The sequence below is a fragment of the Cyprinodon tularosa genome, unplaced genomic scaffold (genome assembly GCF_016077235.1).
Source record: "Cyprinodon tularosa strain WSP-4 unplaced genomic scaffold, ASM1607723v1 ctg81, whole genome shotgun sequence".
Classification (NCBI taxonomy): Eukaryota; Metazoa; Chordata; class Actinopteri; order Cyprinodontiformes; family Cyprinodontidae; genus Cyprinodon; species Cyprinodon tularosa.
The window spans coordinates 1,204,009-1,221,875 of NW_024039574.1; the positions used below are offsets into that span (position 1 = coordinate 1,204,009).

The 17,867-nt window shown below is 39.7% G+C and overlaps 1 protein-coding gene across 9 annotated transcripts in view; it reads right to left on the minus strand.

Annotated features, from left to right (window-relative positions):
• The window catches only part of lrba (LPS responsive beige-like anchor protein), a 260,811-nt gene that overhangs the window by 43,796 nt on the left and 199,148 nt on the right, over window positions 1-17,867 (minus strand). For all 9 annotated transcript variants that reach the window (XM_038271819.1, XM_038271823.1, XM_038271825.1 and 6 more), the window contains 3 exons: window positions 15,926-16,066; window positions 10,779-10,898; window positions 6,971-7,123 (listed from right to left, as the gene is read on the minus strand). In XM_038271819.1, the coding sequence (XP_038127747.1) occupies window positions 6,971-7,123; window positions 10,779-10,898; window positions 15,926-16,066 (414 nt within the window). The remainder of the gene's footprint in view (window positions 1-6,970; window positions 7,124-10,778; window positions 10,899-15,925; window positions 16,067-17,867) is intronic.

Below are 17,867 nucleotides of genomic sequence, written 5' to 3' on the forward strand. Positions count from 1 at the left end.
AACCTGAGACTTCAACACCAACTCTCTCTTCCCATTTTTCTTTCCATCTTTCATCCACTGAAAGAGCAACAAGATCATTTTGTGGAGGGAAGCAAAGCTGAATGGGAGGTGACTGGGGGATTATCTCCCCAAAACAAACATGCTATGGTGGATTTGGTCCAATTTACAGCACAAAGTAGTAAACAGTACAAACAGGAGGTGCAGTTGTTCTCTGACATGGTGTTTACTTTCTGGACAGAATTAAGTGTATGATGCACGACAGACTGCAACAATAAAATGCTCAGAAAGCAGAAAATGTTAGAAGCTTTTCATACAGAAAGAGTTTTTGGAAAACTGCAGTTTTACTCACATTCACCATGATCTCAGTGCTAACAAGCACCAGCAGAGAGAAAACCTATCTATCCTCCCACATGTTGAGAGGCTGATTAAGGTATCAAATACATCACTACGATAAGATGATAGCATCAACTGAGCAATAACTATGCCAGCAGTGGGAGCTGATTAAACATAGGAGCAGTGACCAAATCTAAATTCTCTGAATGAAGGAATATTTGGATAGCTGTTGAACTGATTGTAGAGTTGGCTAGTTGACCCAGTATTAGACAGCAGATGATTAAGGTGAAAGACTCCACTGATCAAGTTAAATGTAATTCCTTGTAAGGAAAGGGTTGTCATTATAATCTGTTATACAGAGTGGCAGATGTTGATGCAAATTAATAGACTTAAACCATTATTATCAGATGTAATAATAAATCCTAGCATTAAGCCTTATAAAAATTTTGATTGGGGAGCTGTTTAGATGGTTAGCTGTTTGGTTTTCCTCTCATAACCAAGTTGGTTGGTAGCTAGCTTTGGAAACTGGTCAGTAATACATTGATTACAAAGTTCATTGGGCAGCAAAAAGGCATCAATAAGCAGATTTAAAAAACTAAAATGCAGTAGATTGACAGTCTGAGCCAGAAAGATGAACTGTTGGGCCGCAGTATGAAAACAGTAATGCTGCCAAAGAGCATTTAAGTTGACTTTGGCTGAAGTGAGACAAGAGCGTGGGGGAATGCAGGAAAAAGAGGGACAACATTAGTCTTGAGTATTTCAGCAACAGTAGATCATCCCATTTCTCAGGCACTCATTAGCCTCCTCCATTACATCACTGAACAGGGAGGGTTAAAGAAATGAGGGGGAGGAAAATAAGGAAGGGGGGACAGCTCGTAAAACACTGAGCACACAGTAAACATGTCTGGCCTTATACATGACAATACCCCTACAGTGAGCGCCCTCTGACATTAGCCAGATAACCACCCCCACATGGTAGTTCCCATCCTACATAAAGACTTCAGCAGAGACACCAGGGGGGGTGCATTAGTGCTTGCCTACGACGCTTAACCATATTTTGGTACAGGAAGCTGCCATGGCCTTACACAATGTTACATTTTCAGTCAGTCATTCATAAGTGCACAGGAACCAGCAGTGGTTTACCTCAGCTCGCACATGAGATTCTGGGAGGGTTACTGTGAGAAAAAGAGTTGTAGGCTTGTGGGAACCATCTTCTGGAGGTCCCTGTAGCTCAGAGAATGTTGTTCAGATGACAGATGACTATAAACAGTCCCAATCTTTGACTGGGTGAAGCTGGTGACCTCAAATGAAGAGCTACCATGGGGGGGCTGAAAGGGAATCTGGGTATCACATTTTCCATCTTTTCTTTTAAATCTCTTTCAAATAGTTACACATAGTAAACAATAGTGTTAATTGTCCTGCTAGAACAACCTTTACTTTTTTTGTGATTGTAAGGGTTGTTGGTGCACAAAGTTAAATAAATAAATAAAATAACATCAGAGAAAGGATGTGCAGCAGGAGTTTTAGGGTTAAGGTGATTTGACTCCCACTAATTTGACACTTGTCTGTTAGCAACCATGTAAATGAAACACTGCAGGCAGGATTGCTTTAATGTCTCAAACACGACAGGTGTAAGGTCAAAAAAAATATGCGAGCCTCCATAAAACACACTGGTGGTACTGCTTACAAAAATAGTGAGCTGATATTCAAACTAAATTAGGCTTTAACAGATATTAGTCTAATTTTGTGAGAAAAAATAATGTGCAGTAAAATTGGGCATGTAATAAAAAAATAGATTTATGCACTTAAATATTAATTTAATTAAAAACAAATGGTACTGCCTAACATTTGTTAGTATTTATTTATTTTTTTTAAATAATAAACACTAGCATCATTTGGTCAATAATGAGCAAGTTCAAGTAAAAATATAGTAGCCATTTAGGTTTTGAAAAAATAGGAGATTTTACTTTGAAATTACGACCAACATGTCATGTTTACAGTTAAAGCTCCATGGAGTAAAACACAGCTGAGGCTGGTCTCCCCCCCCCCCCCCCCCCCCCCCCCCCCCCCCCGCCCCCATCTTGTGAAGTGCTCTACCAATAACCATCAGCGTCTCACTTCATGATGCTGTAACAATCAGTAATTTTGCCAATCAATTCATTTCTTGTTTCAAAAACAGATTATTGCTTAAATAGCAAAAGGTGCCGACTTATTTTTGAACATTTTACTGATAAAGCCTCCAAACTGAGGAGGGTTGTAGTTATTAAAACCTAGCAGTGCTTAGAGGAGGTACAGTCAGGTTACAGAAAACTATATGATTTTTGAGTTTCCAGTCAGTCAAATGAACATCTTTTAATTTTGGTAACCAGCCCATAGATTCTATCGTTTTCTGTTTTTGAAACATTATGCATTCATTACATTTTCAAACTATATATTCTCCAACAAAAATGAACTATAACAAACTTAACTCACTCGAAAAATGTATAAAATACTGTATCTGTCAATCAATTAATATTCATCAAACCTTTATTCATACAGGTAGATACCTATCCTCATTTACAATAGAGGCATGATAGGACTTAGAATAGCAGTAAACATGTTGAATAAAAGAATGTAGTTCATTCTCCCTGTTGGCTTTCTCTAAAACCACAATGGTGTACACAAACCTTTTTGTGCAGTAAAATAACCCACAAGTCTCTCAATTGTAAGCAGCTCTTGCATTAATGGTGAGCAGGAGTACAAGGTGCAGTGTGGTAATATATAGAGGAATGTCTAAGAAGCTGACAGTGCCCAGAAAAATGTAGCTATCTGGTGGAGGAGGGATCAAGTTCTTAACCTCTCTTCTGACCTTGTGGTAAAGACAACAAGCAGCTCCTGATCTCTGTGGCATGCTGCCTCAAGACCCCAGTGTCTCTTCATTGCTATGTGTGTGTGGGTTTGAGTATGACGGAACTGGAAAAAGGGAGTGTGTCTTTTAGAAGAAAACATTTAAGTACGGTGTAGTCACTTCAATCTAGAGGCACTGTACCTTTATCGTAATGTGTTGATTTGCTTTATCTACAGTGAAATGTGTCTAATATCCAAACATTAAGTAGAGCCCCTCTGCTGATTTGGAGCACAATCCCGGCTAAATCAGTGATCAACTATGATACTTCGGCCTAGCAGAGCACCACATCCCAGGCTACAGTTTGATATAATGTTTATATATTCTCCTATATATATATATATATATTTTTTTTTATCACCCACCATGCAACTCTCCTTACCATAACAAAAACAAGCTGCCGTTTTGCACAGCAGTGCAATCCTTTACTCAGAGAGCCTTTTAATGGCCTCTCCAGATTGAGCCCTAATTAGCTGTTAATCATTTAGGGCTCATAACCAGAGTGAAGACAGCCGGCATGTGTGTGTTTATAAGCAGGCGTGCAGCGACGTGTGTTTGTGGCTTCTCTCCTTCTGTCTATCCTTGTGTTGCGAAGCCATTAGCAACAGAATTACTAAAGAGTGCCAAACAGCCCATTAACTCCTTCACTCTTCCTCTCGTTCCCTCCACCATGCTCATCTCTCTCACAACGGCCCCACAGTTACCAGCTGACACCCTCTAATGTCAGCTATCTGTCATGACCAGAGACCTGTCCACCCACATATCCCTGCCAACACTCGCCCCCAGCATGGTTTGTGTATGATCTGTGCTGTTATACCACTGCATCTGTCCACTTGGTAAAACTACCACAACAAACCCCGTTTTCTCTTTTTTACAGAGAATGTTATATTAAGTCTGTATATAAGTTTTGATAAAATGTTATGTGTGACTGCTAAATAAAGGATTGTCTGAGCTATGAGCGGGCCCTAAAACTAATACAGTGGCTCTATCTAATAGGGAAGCTGAATCTCACACTCCCAACTGGAACAGAAACCCTGTTATTTAACCTTTTATAGCTCAGATGATCTATATGAGGATCTAGGTTCTTAATATGTAAAATCCAGAAGCTGTGCAAACCACTCCAAATATGCTGCATTTGAATTTAGCACAAAGTAAATTCAACAGCAGGTTTTGGGTTAAATGAACATAAACAAAAACATCCATCCCATCAGATTTCTACAATGGCACAGCAGAAAGCTCAAGGAGAATCAAGAATCTTTACTATCATAATGAACTCATAGTGAGGTTTAATCACGACTCTCAGGTAAGACTGTACATAAACAGAACACAGGAAAAAAAAGAAGAGAGAAAACAAAATAGAGAAATGATGAGGCACCACAGGACAAAAAGTGGATTACCTGAAGGAGCGGATAAACACCCTTAAAGAGAATCATGAAAATATGTAGATCTGGTGTAGCACAGTGTTTTTACATAAAGGTGACCATGGGAAATGTACCTTTTACAGGGAAACAAACTGTTTTTAAGCCTGTTTGTTCTGGATGTCATGTTCCTGAATTGTTTTCCTAATGAAAGTGGGACAAACAACAAATCGTCAGGTTTGATTCCCACAGAGGACTGAGGGATACTATCCGTCAGTTCCAGAATGATCCATTTCACAACTTTTCCAGACTCCAATTTCTAAATGTTGCCAACGCCCCAGATCCAACAAATACATTCGTTTAGGGTCTGGGGCCATTTTCCACACTAATTAAACTGTGTTGCATCTGCACACACAATTACAGTGATTATTTTTCCATATCCCAACTTCAGATTTTGGAAAATAATAAATATGAACAAAAACGCTTCTATTTCCCTTTAGGTTTTTGACCAGAACATTCAGGCAGTGTTTTTTGAAGATGAGACCCCTATGGATGCTGACAAAGAGAACTTTTTTTTTCTTTTTTTTTTATCAATGTAATCTCATCTTTGAGGCCTTTAGTTAGAAATCCAAATACAAACTGTCAGCAAGGTCAATAAAAACATTTGGAAAATAAATGATTTAGCATTTAACTCAAAGAGGTTTTAAAATGATTTTTGTATACATTTTAGACCTTTGTATAATAAAGTCAAACATGTTTCTATTCTCTGGTACTTATGGAAACATTTAAACCCAATGCCAAACAAATATACACACATATACTATGAGAACAAAAGGAATATGCTCCATATACTATAGCTTAACTTTTCTAAATCAGTAAAATATACTTTTGTTTAACGAAACTGACCCAAGTCTTCAGTCTATAAACCAGCATGCTTCCACAACAACAAGCCTCCCAAGGCCCAAAGCAGACTGACAGCCAGAAACCAAGTGCGTGATTAATGGCAGAGGCATGGTCATATCAGTAGGCTGGTTAACAGACACCCCCCATCAGACTACACAGGTCACAGAGCACACCCAGCCTCATCAGCATCCATTACCACTGTGAGCTCAGAACACGACCAAAGCTGCTAATGCTGGGGACCCAAAAAAACATAATTACTTTCAAATTATTTAAGAGCAAAGCCAATTCGGTTAGGTTAACTCCTTTAAAACAAACAAAACCTGTACAAATGAGAAAAATTTTCTACTAATGTGACATCAAAAAAATACTAAATATTCCAGGTGTCATGAGCAAAACAAAATCATTTGGTGAGCTAAGCTCCCCTCAGTGGGCTTAGCATGCAAAAGGAGAGAGACATAACAGACAAAAATCTGACACAAACAGAGACGCATAAAAAGAAACCTTCTCCACATTTACAAGGGTTTCGATATAACAAACAGACCAGCACAGTGTTGTCTCACCGGCACCAGTGCTGCAATAGGAGAGACACTCAGCCCATCGGCTCCATGTAGCGGCTAGCCTGAACCAAAAATGAGATGCTGCTGGAAGTTTAAGCTCCACTAAACATATAAATGCTGTTTGAAGACACTTTCCCTCTGAGGTTGATTGGGAGGGAAAAAAGTCATGAGGTTCAATGCCACATACCAGTTGTGCTAATGGTATGATATCTATGTTTGAGAGCAAGCATGAATAAAGCTTGTCTTATTGTGGCAGAGTAGAAGTGAACCTCCCAAACAAAATGAGCAAAATAAAATTCTCCTGTTCAATTCTTTGTTTATAAGACATGGACAGACCAATGACTGTGCTCCAATGGTCGGAGCTCCTAGGTCAAGATAAGCCTCCAAAGTACGCAGCTCTAAAAAAATGCAGCACTCCAAATTGTTCCGGTAAGGTACCAAACAGGAAAATACAAAATGTAGAGCGGACTTAGATTTCACCAATCAGAGGCCTCCTGTCCGCGGCACTGTCTGCGGTCACCTACAACTTTGGAGAGGTGCACCAGAGTGTCTGCAGAAGGATGGTGGGGGGGGGTTATAAGAGTTAACAGTGTTAACTGTTACACACACGGGGACCACCTGGATTCTGAGCATTAACCAGCCTTAAGAAGGCAACATTTGCTGCATTCCTTAATGTAGAGCTGTAGATATCTGTTACTCGGTCTAATAAGGTTTACAAGAGACCTTAGAGAGAATAAATTGAAAACTAAAGAAAGAAATTTGTAAATGTGAATGCCAGAGATTATGCTCCAGCAGTAAAATAACAGACTGACTAGAGTTGCTGCGATCAGTTGCGAATGAGCAAACCAGCCACACCACAGTGCTTCTATGTTCAGCGGATCAGAGGCTAACTTCTGTGTTTTTTCTAAATTCGCTGTGCCTCTGATGAGCCTCACCTGTCGGTTAATGCGAACAAACTCCTCTGGGCTTTTGGCCCAAGGTGGAAGATCCACATCAGAGACCACAGTGCCATCCTCCATATTTCCCAGGTTGTAGTTGTTGGCGTTGACAAACATCTCAGGCAGATAGAAGAACTCTGGGATCAATTCCTGATATGAAAAAAATAGAGAGTTTGTTGAATTTACAAGGATTTTGCAGGTCTACAAAAATAACTTATATAAAACAGAGATGTAGAGTTGATTCTAGGAAGTTGGAGTCAATGGTCTCTATGCACAACTCCACTAATTTCTGAATTTAAGACAACTCTTTTGTTTCCTGTCGTTTTCTACTAGATGAACTGATTAATCCAGGTGTGCCTGACCTCAATAAACATGGCCAGACGCATCTGGATTAAGCAGTTCGTCCAGTAATGAAAGACAGGACATAAACGAGCTGCCTTAAGTTAAGGAAGTAGTGGAGTTGTGCATAGAGCCCATTAAAACTCAGTTTAGACATTACCATTTTAGGCTTTATTTGACGAAATCACAAGCAGAAGTAATAAAAAAAAAAACTTCAACAGAAAGAATGTTATTTATGCTAACCTTTATAAAAGCCAAATCAAACAACCTCAATTCATGTTGCAGATAAACAAAACTACAGTGCTGTGACTGAATTTTGGTCACAGAAATAATGGGTGATTCTTTTGCTAACAGAACATGGTGTTTGAGATAAATCGAATTAACACCTGGAAAACGCCTAGTAAAGGTGACAATTTTAGCAGCTGGCTAGCTCAAGTGGTAAATCAGCCGTCCTGCATACAGGTTCGTATCCCAGCTGGGGGGATTGAGCTACCAGTGTGGGTCCTTAGGCAAGACTCTTCACACTAATGCCTGCTTTGCGCTTGGAATCCTGAGGTTCTAAGTTCAAGCCCCACTCCCACGGACTGCCACACTAGGTCCGTGAGCAAGACACTGTCACAAGTACAGAGCTCGAAAAAAAACCCAAAGGGGTGAATCCACATTGCTAACATTATTTGTTGGGAAAATTAAATGATTACTCTAAACTAGCTTCATCTGATAAAATGTACTATTGTTTAAACCGGTTCATGGAAATCCTTTTAATTTGGTATAAAATATGATTTACAATATTTTTGTGTGATTTGTTAATAGAACTGAAAGAACAGAGATTTAATCATAGCTCTAGCGGAGGTTATCTTTGTAGCTTTTAACTCTGAAAAGAAAGAAAAAAAGAAATATACAGTACACAAAGATTTCTTGGATGGTTGGAAAGAATGGTTTGTATGATCAACCCTGATCATTATCTTTTATTTAATTATAGGAAGTAAAAAAGAAAAGAAAAACTAAAAAGCCATTTTTTCCCCCCTTCTCCACTGGTTTTAAACCATCTGCAAAAAAAAAGAAAACGTCTACTTCCGATTTTTTGTTTTTGTATAACAGAGAAAAAAAGCAGGCCAAATTTTCTAGCTATTATGGTTTTATTTGGCTGTCAGGAACAATACAACAGCACATTTTCAAACTCCAGGATTGCAAAGAAAAAAGACATCTCTGGTAGGGGACGTAACCTTATATGTTTAGCCATTTGTCATTCCTAACAAAGCAGAACTTGCCACAGTGAGAATAAACATGAGGATCATGTCAGAGTTTCACAACATGTAGATAAATCAGAGTTGCCCTCCAGCCTTCGGTTGTATTATTTTTGTTTGCATGTCTATCATAATGAAAGACAATCAGTACACAGAGCGGTTCAGTTTTTGGATGCCTGCAAGTAAAGTGGAGCGTAAAATGTACAACGTTGACATTAATCTAAACCCTACTCCCCCAGTGTCTTCACATGCACTTTAAAAAAGCTGACGTATTTATTTCCTATTGGGCTTTGATGAAAGGAAAGATTTTCTTTGGGTAAAAGATGCTCAGGTTTTTCTGAATTCAACCACTTGTTTTTTTTTTTACTTTTACTGGGGAGTAGAGCAGGTCAATCGAAGAAACGCCGATTTCTCATAGTTCCTCTTCTGATGGACTGGTAACCAGTACTTTCAGGGTCCTCATGCAGTTTTCTGTTAAGATTTCAGCATTCTGACATTTTACTTAATGAAAAATGTTGGTTGGTGGACGGAAGATTGGACCAACAATGGAGAGAAGATTAAAATCTACAAGTAGAAATTATTTTCCTCTATTTTCTTTTTCACATATTTATCCTGTTCTGGAAAACCCAACCGCATTCCTCACTGTATTTTTCTAGATCGTCTACAAACTGAAGTTCAGCTTTAGTTTAGGACACTGGACTATAACATTATTAAGATGAAAACTGTCATGTTTCCACCTCAGCAGTCAAATCTGCAAACAAACTGATAGCTTGACGACAACATGGCGCTTCCTCACTCCTGAAATCCTTTCACTTCACAAAACTTGACCTTAAAACTAAAGGTCAACACTTTAACGAGGCCCTCGGCTCACCCGGGTTCACCGACTGCTGCTTGCTGTAAATTTGAGCAGGTCGTCGCTCAAATCTAGATTCCCCCCCAGCCACCCCACCCAACACACACACGCAAGCTAACAAAACCTTGCAGGCTTCACTCGCCAGTATTCAAGCTTACCTAGTGTGGACCATTATGTGCGGTGGCCCCTTTGCTCCAGCTTGGTCAGAGGCCAGCCCCTCTGATCCCCAATCCTGTCCTGTCACGGGTCACTGGAAGGGGCTTTGGCCCCTAGGCTCTTAGGCTACACTTCCACTCTTGCTACCTCTAACTCCACTTCTACTCTGCTTCCCCCTCTGATGCCTCTGGGCCAAGTCTAGAGGTCAGGGGATTGGGGACAAGAGGTCAATCCAGCGTCACCCAGGCTAGAGACACATTAAATCTGGGTGTTGTAACCTATTATCACCTAGTCTTTTCCAGTGGCATAAGAAAACAGAAGGGTCTTTTGCCCTCTGGCAGAGACAGAGGTTTGCTATCAATGGCCCAAACGCAAAAGCTAAATGGTGTACTTAGCATACCTAATTGATACATCTCATTCCCAATTCCTCCATTGCTCCGAACAAGAATGTGCCAATCCAGGTGGATAAACTCGACGGACCTTCATTCAAAGCTACAAAAAATTCTAACTAAGGAAGGAAACAAACTGATGCGGACCAGATTTTTTCTTTGTTTTGATCTGAAGTTGAGCTCTCACAGTTTGATCCACATTGACAGGTCTAGACTGAGAGAGCAAACGAAGGCTGTTGTTGGGCTTTCGCAATCAAGCATTGGCCAGCTACACAGTAACACAATCCATATGTTTTATCTGAGGAAGGCAAAGGGGTGGGGGGGGATGCAATCAAGCGTCAAAGCCCCCAACACCACTGCTGTTCCCCCCATCCATTGACCCAGTGCCAGTGGAGCAAGCAAACTCAGCTCTGACAGTCGATGTCTAACTGTAGTTGTAAATGTTTTAGGAGAGCAGTTAAAGAGAGCACCGGGGCTCCGAGGCCCTCAGTATGAGAATGACCTGAGCTGTTGCAGGGCAGATCCAAAATATCAGCAGAGTTTCGGGGGCCCAATGGACCGTGTTATAGCTGGCTGAATCTGAGACAGGCAGCTAAGACAGATGAGGATTAGTCTATAGCTTTGATCAGAAGACCAGGAAGCTTTCATAGCATGGGGACAATGATTAGGACTGACAGAACACTTCTCTTTGGAAGCATTTTTTCTGCTTTTTTACAAAGCTTAGCAGGATTTTAATGTTCTTCTTTTTTGCAGTTCTCAGAACTGTAACTGTTTTATTAATGTTTTATAAATTTGGTGCCTGCAGGGTTAGTGGTGGAGAGTACCTTAACATCAGATGTGTCTCTCTGGCAATTCCTCCAGGCCCTGGACAATGAGGAGAAGGTGCGGTCTGCATGGTCAAACTTCCCTCCTTGAAAGTTAAGGAAGAATGTGGTGAAGGGTTCCTGCAATAAGAAAAGTAAAAGAAGAATCAGATTTTGGACTTGTTTTACTAAAAGCTAACAAACCAGGATCCAATCAGAGGGAAATAATAACTGGAGATGCAACAATAAATAAGCCTGTAAACAAAATGCAGAGATTTTCAGCTTGACTTTACCTTGCTGTGTCTGACTAGTTAAAAAGCAAACATCTAATTTAATACATTTGGGAAGCTATTTGAAATGATGCCATTTTAATTAGAGATGAATCCTCTTCATTTAGGCTCCTTCAACACAGTGTGAAACATCAATGGTATAGAAAATAGCATCCTCTGCTGATGTTTCATCCCAATGCAGCATAGCAAACTCATCGTGCTCCACTGTAAGCAGCTAAAGAAAGAGAGGCCACTTAGTCTAGTTGGTTTGTCCTTCTATTAAACAAAAAATATGCATAATGTAGATTTTTTCAAACTATGGTTTAAAAACTAAACCACGTCTGGTTTTTATTTAACATTAGTTTAAATTTTGCTGTTTGCCAAAAATACATTAGACACATTTTCAGAAATTGAAATAATATTTCTAAAATAAAAAAAACATTGGTTAGGTCAACAGAGATTGTCTAGGGCTCTTTTATCCTTGGTAACATCTAACTACTCTGTCATTCAATTATCTAAATACTAGATTTTATAAAAGGTAAGGGTCTGCATTATGTAGGTAAAATATTAAAAAATAGTATTTAGGTTTAGATATGCTAATCAGTTACCCCAAATCTTTACTACAAGTTGATCAAAACAATTTAAAAGTCACCGCCAAGCCATTAGCCTTTTCTCTAAAACCTTTACAACACTATTTTACAGTGACCATAATACCACCCACAATATTACATCTCATTACAGTACAGTACAGTACAGGAAAGATGCATATTTTCATTTGCTTGAAAATAAAAGAAGCACTTTCAGTATCAGCGGACCTATTCTTTGAAAAACTAAGGTTTATACAGGAGTCATAAATCTATGATTAGTGTATCTCTAGCAATAATGCACTGAGCTACTTTACTCAATATATGCACTTGATGAGTCTCTAACCATGTATAATCCAGTTAGGACGGATCAATATCTGTCTTTCTGATGCAAGTGCCTGGAAATTGCATGGGCAAAATATTCTGGGCCGATATTGACAGTTGACTGAAATCTGCTCGAAATATTATGTATAAATGTTCCAGAGATATTTACAAGCAACATATGGTCGCCCCAAAAGTGAATCCATAGAAAGTTTGATCATATTTTTTTCCTTTGATTGCCTGCTTTGTAAGTGAGAGCTATGAGCGTTGGTGAAGTGGCTTTAGAATAAGCTGGCTAATGATGTGTGGGGATCAATGTACCAACTCTACAGGGAGTTTCTCAGACAGTGAGCTACTGGGACAATAACAGCAAAAAGGAAACGGAGAAAAAAAAATCACTGCATGTGGGAGAAAGTTAGTAACCTTCTTCTCCCATGGGTGCAGTTGTAAAAAGATTGATTGGACCCATTTAACAAAAGGTGCATAGAGAGAAGGAGAGTGCTTTACTGCTTAAGGCAAAAACACTTGAATATAAAAACAAATTAGAACATCAAAGCATAACTCAAAGGAGTCGATATTTAAAGAAAGTCTGAGATGAAAGTCATATATGGCAGCAAAACTTTGAGTGATTATTAAATACCACAATGCATCTGAAAGCATGCAGGTTAGCTGGTATAAATGTTGTTAACAAAGGCATCATTACTATACGATTAATTTGTCATTTGTTAGCATATACATGATGATAATAAAGAATAAAAAAGTAAAGCTGATGCAATTTTTATTTCAGTTCTTTTTATATCATTTTCAATAAACCAAAGCATTAAAAAGTATCAATATTTCTTAAACTCTTCGATATTTTGCCACCTTTAAATAAACTTAATCATATATTACTGGTATTTATTTCACAGAACAGCAGATCAAACAAATTTGGACAGAATAATATCTTCTTCCACCCAAAAAAAAAAAAAAAATGCTTAAATGTGCAACACTGCAATCACCAGTTCAAGTCTTTTTAGGTCCTATTACTGCACTTTGAGAAAATGGAATTTTAATATTGGAAAAAATATAGAGGATGTGAGTGTGAATGACTGAATGTAGTGTAAAGCACTTTGGTCAAGTCTCCTGACTTAAAAAAGCTCTATATAAGTACAGGCCATTTACCATTTACCAAAGATGTATATAAAAATGCAACAAATATATATATATATATATATATATATATATATATATATATATATATATATACCGTATTTTCACGACTATAAGGCGCACTTAAACGTCTTTTTTTTCCCTCAAAATGTGCGGTGCGCCCTATGGTGCGGTGCGCCTTATGTGTGTTGTAACTGCGACTTTTGAGACCACCTCATTGAGGAGATGATGAAAGAGTGGCTGAATGTAAGGAGACCAGGTGTTTTTTTTCCACCCCTCACCATCGCTGTTAATATGTAACTCCATGCGTGCCCATCTCACAGCTGATGTGAAAAACATGGGGAAACAAATTAACGCTGCTCAACATCGGTGTGAACCGGACCCAGCAGGTGCAGCAGAAGCAGCGAGTTTACATGCAAAGTCAATGGTTGACGCGCATATAGGTGCAGCAAAAGGTCCCACAGCGCATTTTGGTGCAGCACGTCGGGAGCGTTTAAGCATCTGAAGCGCCGCGCTTCTGCTGCTCGAGATGGAAAAATGGAGGTTTTGCTGCTGGACGCGCCGCATCAACCAATCAGAGAAGCTGATCTGGGAGCTGCCAGCGAGACAGACAGCGCTCTGATGACATATGATATTAACGCAAATGAAAAGGCTGGGTGGATGCGTGGCTGAGGCAGGTGTATGTGAGAAGACTAGGTGGTTTTTTCCACGCATCACCATCGCTGCGTGCCCATCTCACAGCCGATGTGAAAAAAAGGTGAATCAAATGAACGCTGTGCTCGCCGTTATCCCGGGGGTCTGACAAAGGAACTTCAACCGCTCGACATCGGTGTGGAGCAGCCGTTCACAGTAAGGCTGCAAGCGGCGTGGGAGCGATGGATGACAGACAGAGACCACAGTTTCAGGATAAGAAGGCAGCGCCGGGCAGATTACGCCACAGTTTGCGGATGGATTGTAGATGCTTGGACTAAAGTGTCTGCTGGCTCTGTTGTTCAAGCTTTCGCAAAAGCAGGCATTATTTCTGAGGAGCTGCGCTGCACGGAAAGTGACTGACAGCGCAGATGGGGAAACTGGCATGTCTGATTTAGCGCAGCTGTTTAATTCAGAAACAGAGGATGATGACTTTGATGGGTTTGATTAATACTTTGTAATAAATACATGAATAAAGCACAATCATACTCAGTTTTGCTCCCGCTGTATTTTTCTCCCTGAAAACTTAATTCAACAGCATCCCCGGCGCGTCTCCTCCTCTTCATCGCGGTGGCTGGCAGGTGTTTTTTCATCTAAATAATCTAAATCTTGCAGCTATATTTGCTGTGATCAGTGGGAATAAAGTAGTTTTAATATGTTTTTAAGTGAGAAAGTCCACCTGAAAACTTAATAATTGCAGTCAGTTCATCCAGATTATCTATTTCTGTCGGAGGCGCTCAGACCCCCACATACCAGCGGTGCACCGACAGCAGAAATCTCTTCATCAGCAGCCTGTAGGCTGGGCAGCCTGGGGTTCACCGCGGCTGCTGGCAGGTGTTTTTCATCTAAATAATTTAAACTGCAGGCACCAGGATACCGGTAATAAAAGCGAACATATTCTGTCGGCAGGTTTCAGGATTTTAAGTTAATTTAGGAGTGATCACAGCGCTGTGTCATCTGCGATGTGTCTGTCTCACGGCCAGCTGCCAGGTTTGATTAATACTTTGTAATAAATACATGAATAAAGCACAGTCATACTCAGTTTTGCCCCCGCTGTATTTTTAAATACGCAGTAGAGGTATTTAAAGGTAGTAGAGGACTTGTACCTGTATATAAAAAACGCGCCCTATAGTCCGGTGCGCCTTATGTGTGTGTTAAATACAGAAATGGGACACAACTGAGAGTGCGCCTTTTAGTCCGGTGCGCCTTATGGTCGTGAAAATACGGTATATATATATTTTTTTTTTTTTTTTTTTTTTTTTTGACATTTATGTTGATTTTAATACTGTTGTTTCATGCTAAAATCTTAAATATTACATTGATATTCACAATATTATTAAATTTAGCTCTTCTGTTCAGCTTAATAATAGAAAATGTAAGTCTTTATTTAAGCCATGTTCCTAGGAAAAAATTCCTAGTTATGGATCTTTTTTTTGTGTATGTGCATTTTAATGCATGGTCAGCATTACAGCCGTACTGTTGCACAAAAAAGACAGTAAAGAAGCTGTTAGTATTTTTATTATCACCTCTATAAAAACACAGCAAATATATTTTCTTTTGTTTAAATTGCCCTTCCCTAGCATGAAAATAGTTGGTGATTTATGTTTGGACTTTGAGTGGGACACATAAACATAAAAACATTTTATGTGAAGTGTTTCACTTTAGCTGTAAGCTCGGAGTCTGGAAGTTTAACCTTCACCCCAGTTTAAAGCATCTAAAATGGAACTGCATCTTACTCCCTCCATCCTCCCTTCCAGTCTGACGAGTTTCTTCCTAAGGAAATGCATAATATTGTCACCATCATGTATCATGGAGGGAAGGAATTGTTCCGTTCGATCTGCAGCGCATGAATTTCTTTAAAGATTTTTGCATCTTTTCGCCACTCTTCTATGAATAACATATTAACATACAGACCAACTGAGCTGTGAATCTCTGCAGCTACCACGGGTCACCTTCTGTTGTCAAAGAAACTAAGCACCCCTTTAAAGCACTGAATTTATACTAAGAACAGCTCATATATAGATTAATTCCATTCACTTGTTTCATGAAATGTAAATTCAACCAGTAGAAAGTGTTGAAGACAAAAAAAAATGTTCCAACTACCACTCCAAATATGTGAGAAATTTCAAAAGATATGAATGCATATATGGCTTACGATGCGTAGCAGCCACATCAGGGTGAAGCTGGAGGTGGAGTAGTGGGTCCCATAGTGAAACTTCGGCACCTGATCATCCTCCCAGGACTCATACCTATCTGAGAAGAAGGCTGCCCTCTTGGGGTTCAGAGCTCCAATAGGCTGTAAAAACAAAACAAATTTTAATACAAAGGGAAAATCCAGCCCTTTCTCCGAGAATAGCTCTACTTGATAAAACAACAAAGCTAAATGTAAACAAAAAAGAGGGAAAAAAATAATCAGGCCAGACTCTCTCTGTGAATAAATTTAGAGACCACTCCCTGCAGCACAACAGTTACAATTGCACAGGAAATGAGGCAGGCAACCAATGTGCAATTCCAAATGAATATTAGATGATGTTTTCTTTAGACGAGGATCAATCCTTCCCCTCAGAGTGCTTTTCAGAGGCTGTGAAACGGAGCCCCTGCAGCTGTAGTCTGTCAGAGAAAACTAATGTGATCCAATGAAAGAGCACCTAAGAGGAATAGCAGCAGCAAAGCTGGGGCTGCCTTTAATTTCTGTTTTTATTAATCCATATATAATACACTGCTCACAAGCTCTATTTGCAGTGCAAAAGAAATGTTGGGGTTGCATTAATTTTCCATTGATCTCTAAAAACCCAATACTTCTTTGCTCGGCTATTATTTAAATACTCATTTATAGAAATCACTTTCAGGCTGGTTCAATTTTTATTAGTGCTCTGTAGGATGTGCCTCATTCTCTATACCCCCAAGCCACCCATCACCTCTCCCTAACACACACACACACACACATACACACAGAGGATCAATGGTAATGGAGTGATGGCTTTTTGAGGATGAGGACCTTGCAGGCTGTGAATCAATTGGATCTCCTTCATATCACAGCACGCCTGTCACTGCAAGATTCATCCAGGCGAGCTCTCAGTTATCGATCTATGCTATTGTTACTTTTTTCTGTGGGTGTAATGGGGCATATGTCTGTGTTTCTATGCGGACTGGGATAGATCTTTGAGTAGTACAGCGGCGGTTTCTTTTTATTTGTGCACGTGTTTGGTTATCTGGTAAATGGTGCTCCTGAATGAGCGTAAAATGCAGCGCGCCGCCACACTGTGCAGCTTCGCACTGACAGTGATACACTGTGGGCTTCCTCAGGGCCGCTGGGGTGGTTGAGTACACACTGTGAATTATACATCACACCCATTGGTCTGATTTATAGCCCTAATAACAGTCGGCTCATTAAAAAAAGAAAAGGAAGAGGAGGCATATAAAATAAAAAAAAAAGACTGAAAGTGCCACAGTGACAAGAGAGGGAGAATTGTGTGCGAGTGCATGTGGGGGCTGTTGGTCCGCTCAAACTCGACAATGTTTACAGCTCTAAATTATTGTAGGGCTGGCGCTCTCAGCTTACAGTAGCTCCAACGTAGCACCTCTGACGGCGCCGTACATCACTGTCGCTGCACCGCAGATTGGCCTAATATGTTGTGGCACACTGCAGCGCTCTGATGAGCACACAGAAAAATGAACCAATCTTCTAGTTTTAATTAGACCAAAGAGTGAGGCACAGAAGAGAAACAAACTGCTGCCCTGAAGTGGTAAACATCAGAAAATTAACGCTGGATTAGTTTTAATCCGTTCTTCATCAATGAATGGGGATTCACAGGAAATGGCTACACTGTGAAAAACCAGTGAGCAAATAAACACAGTGATACAAGACCTATGCAAAACACTCAATGCAAGATTACATGATTATTTATGATCAGATCCTTGCAAAAAAACTGTTTAGCGTTGAGAATTTTAAGCTGCCCAAAATCAGCTCTTACAACAAACTGTCTGGCATAAATCACTAAGAAAAAAAAAGCAAAACAGAGATATCTTTAATGTCTACACCTGGACAAGATGAGGAACAAGAATTCGGTTGGTGACTATAAACAGAAAACCATTTG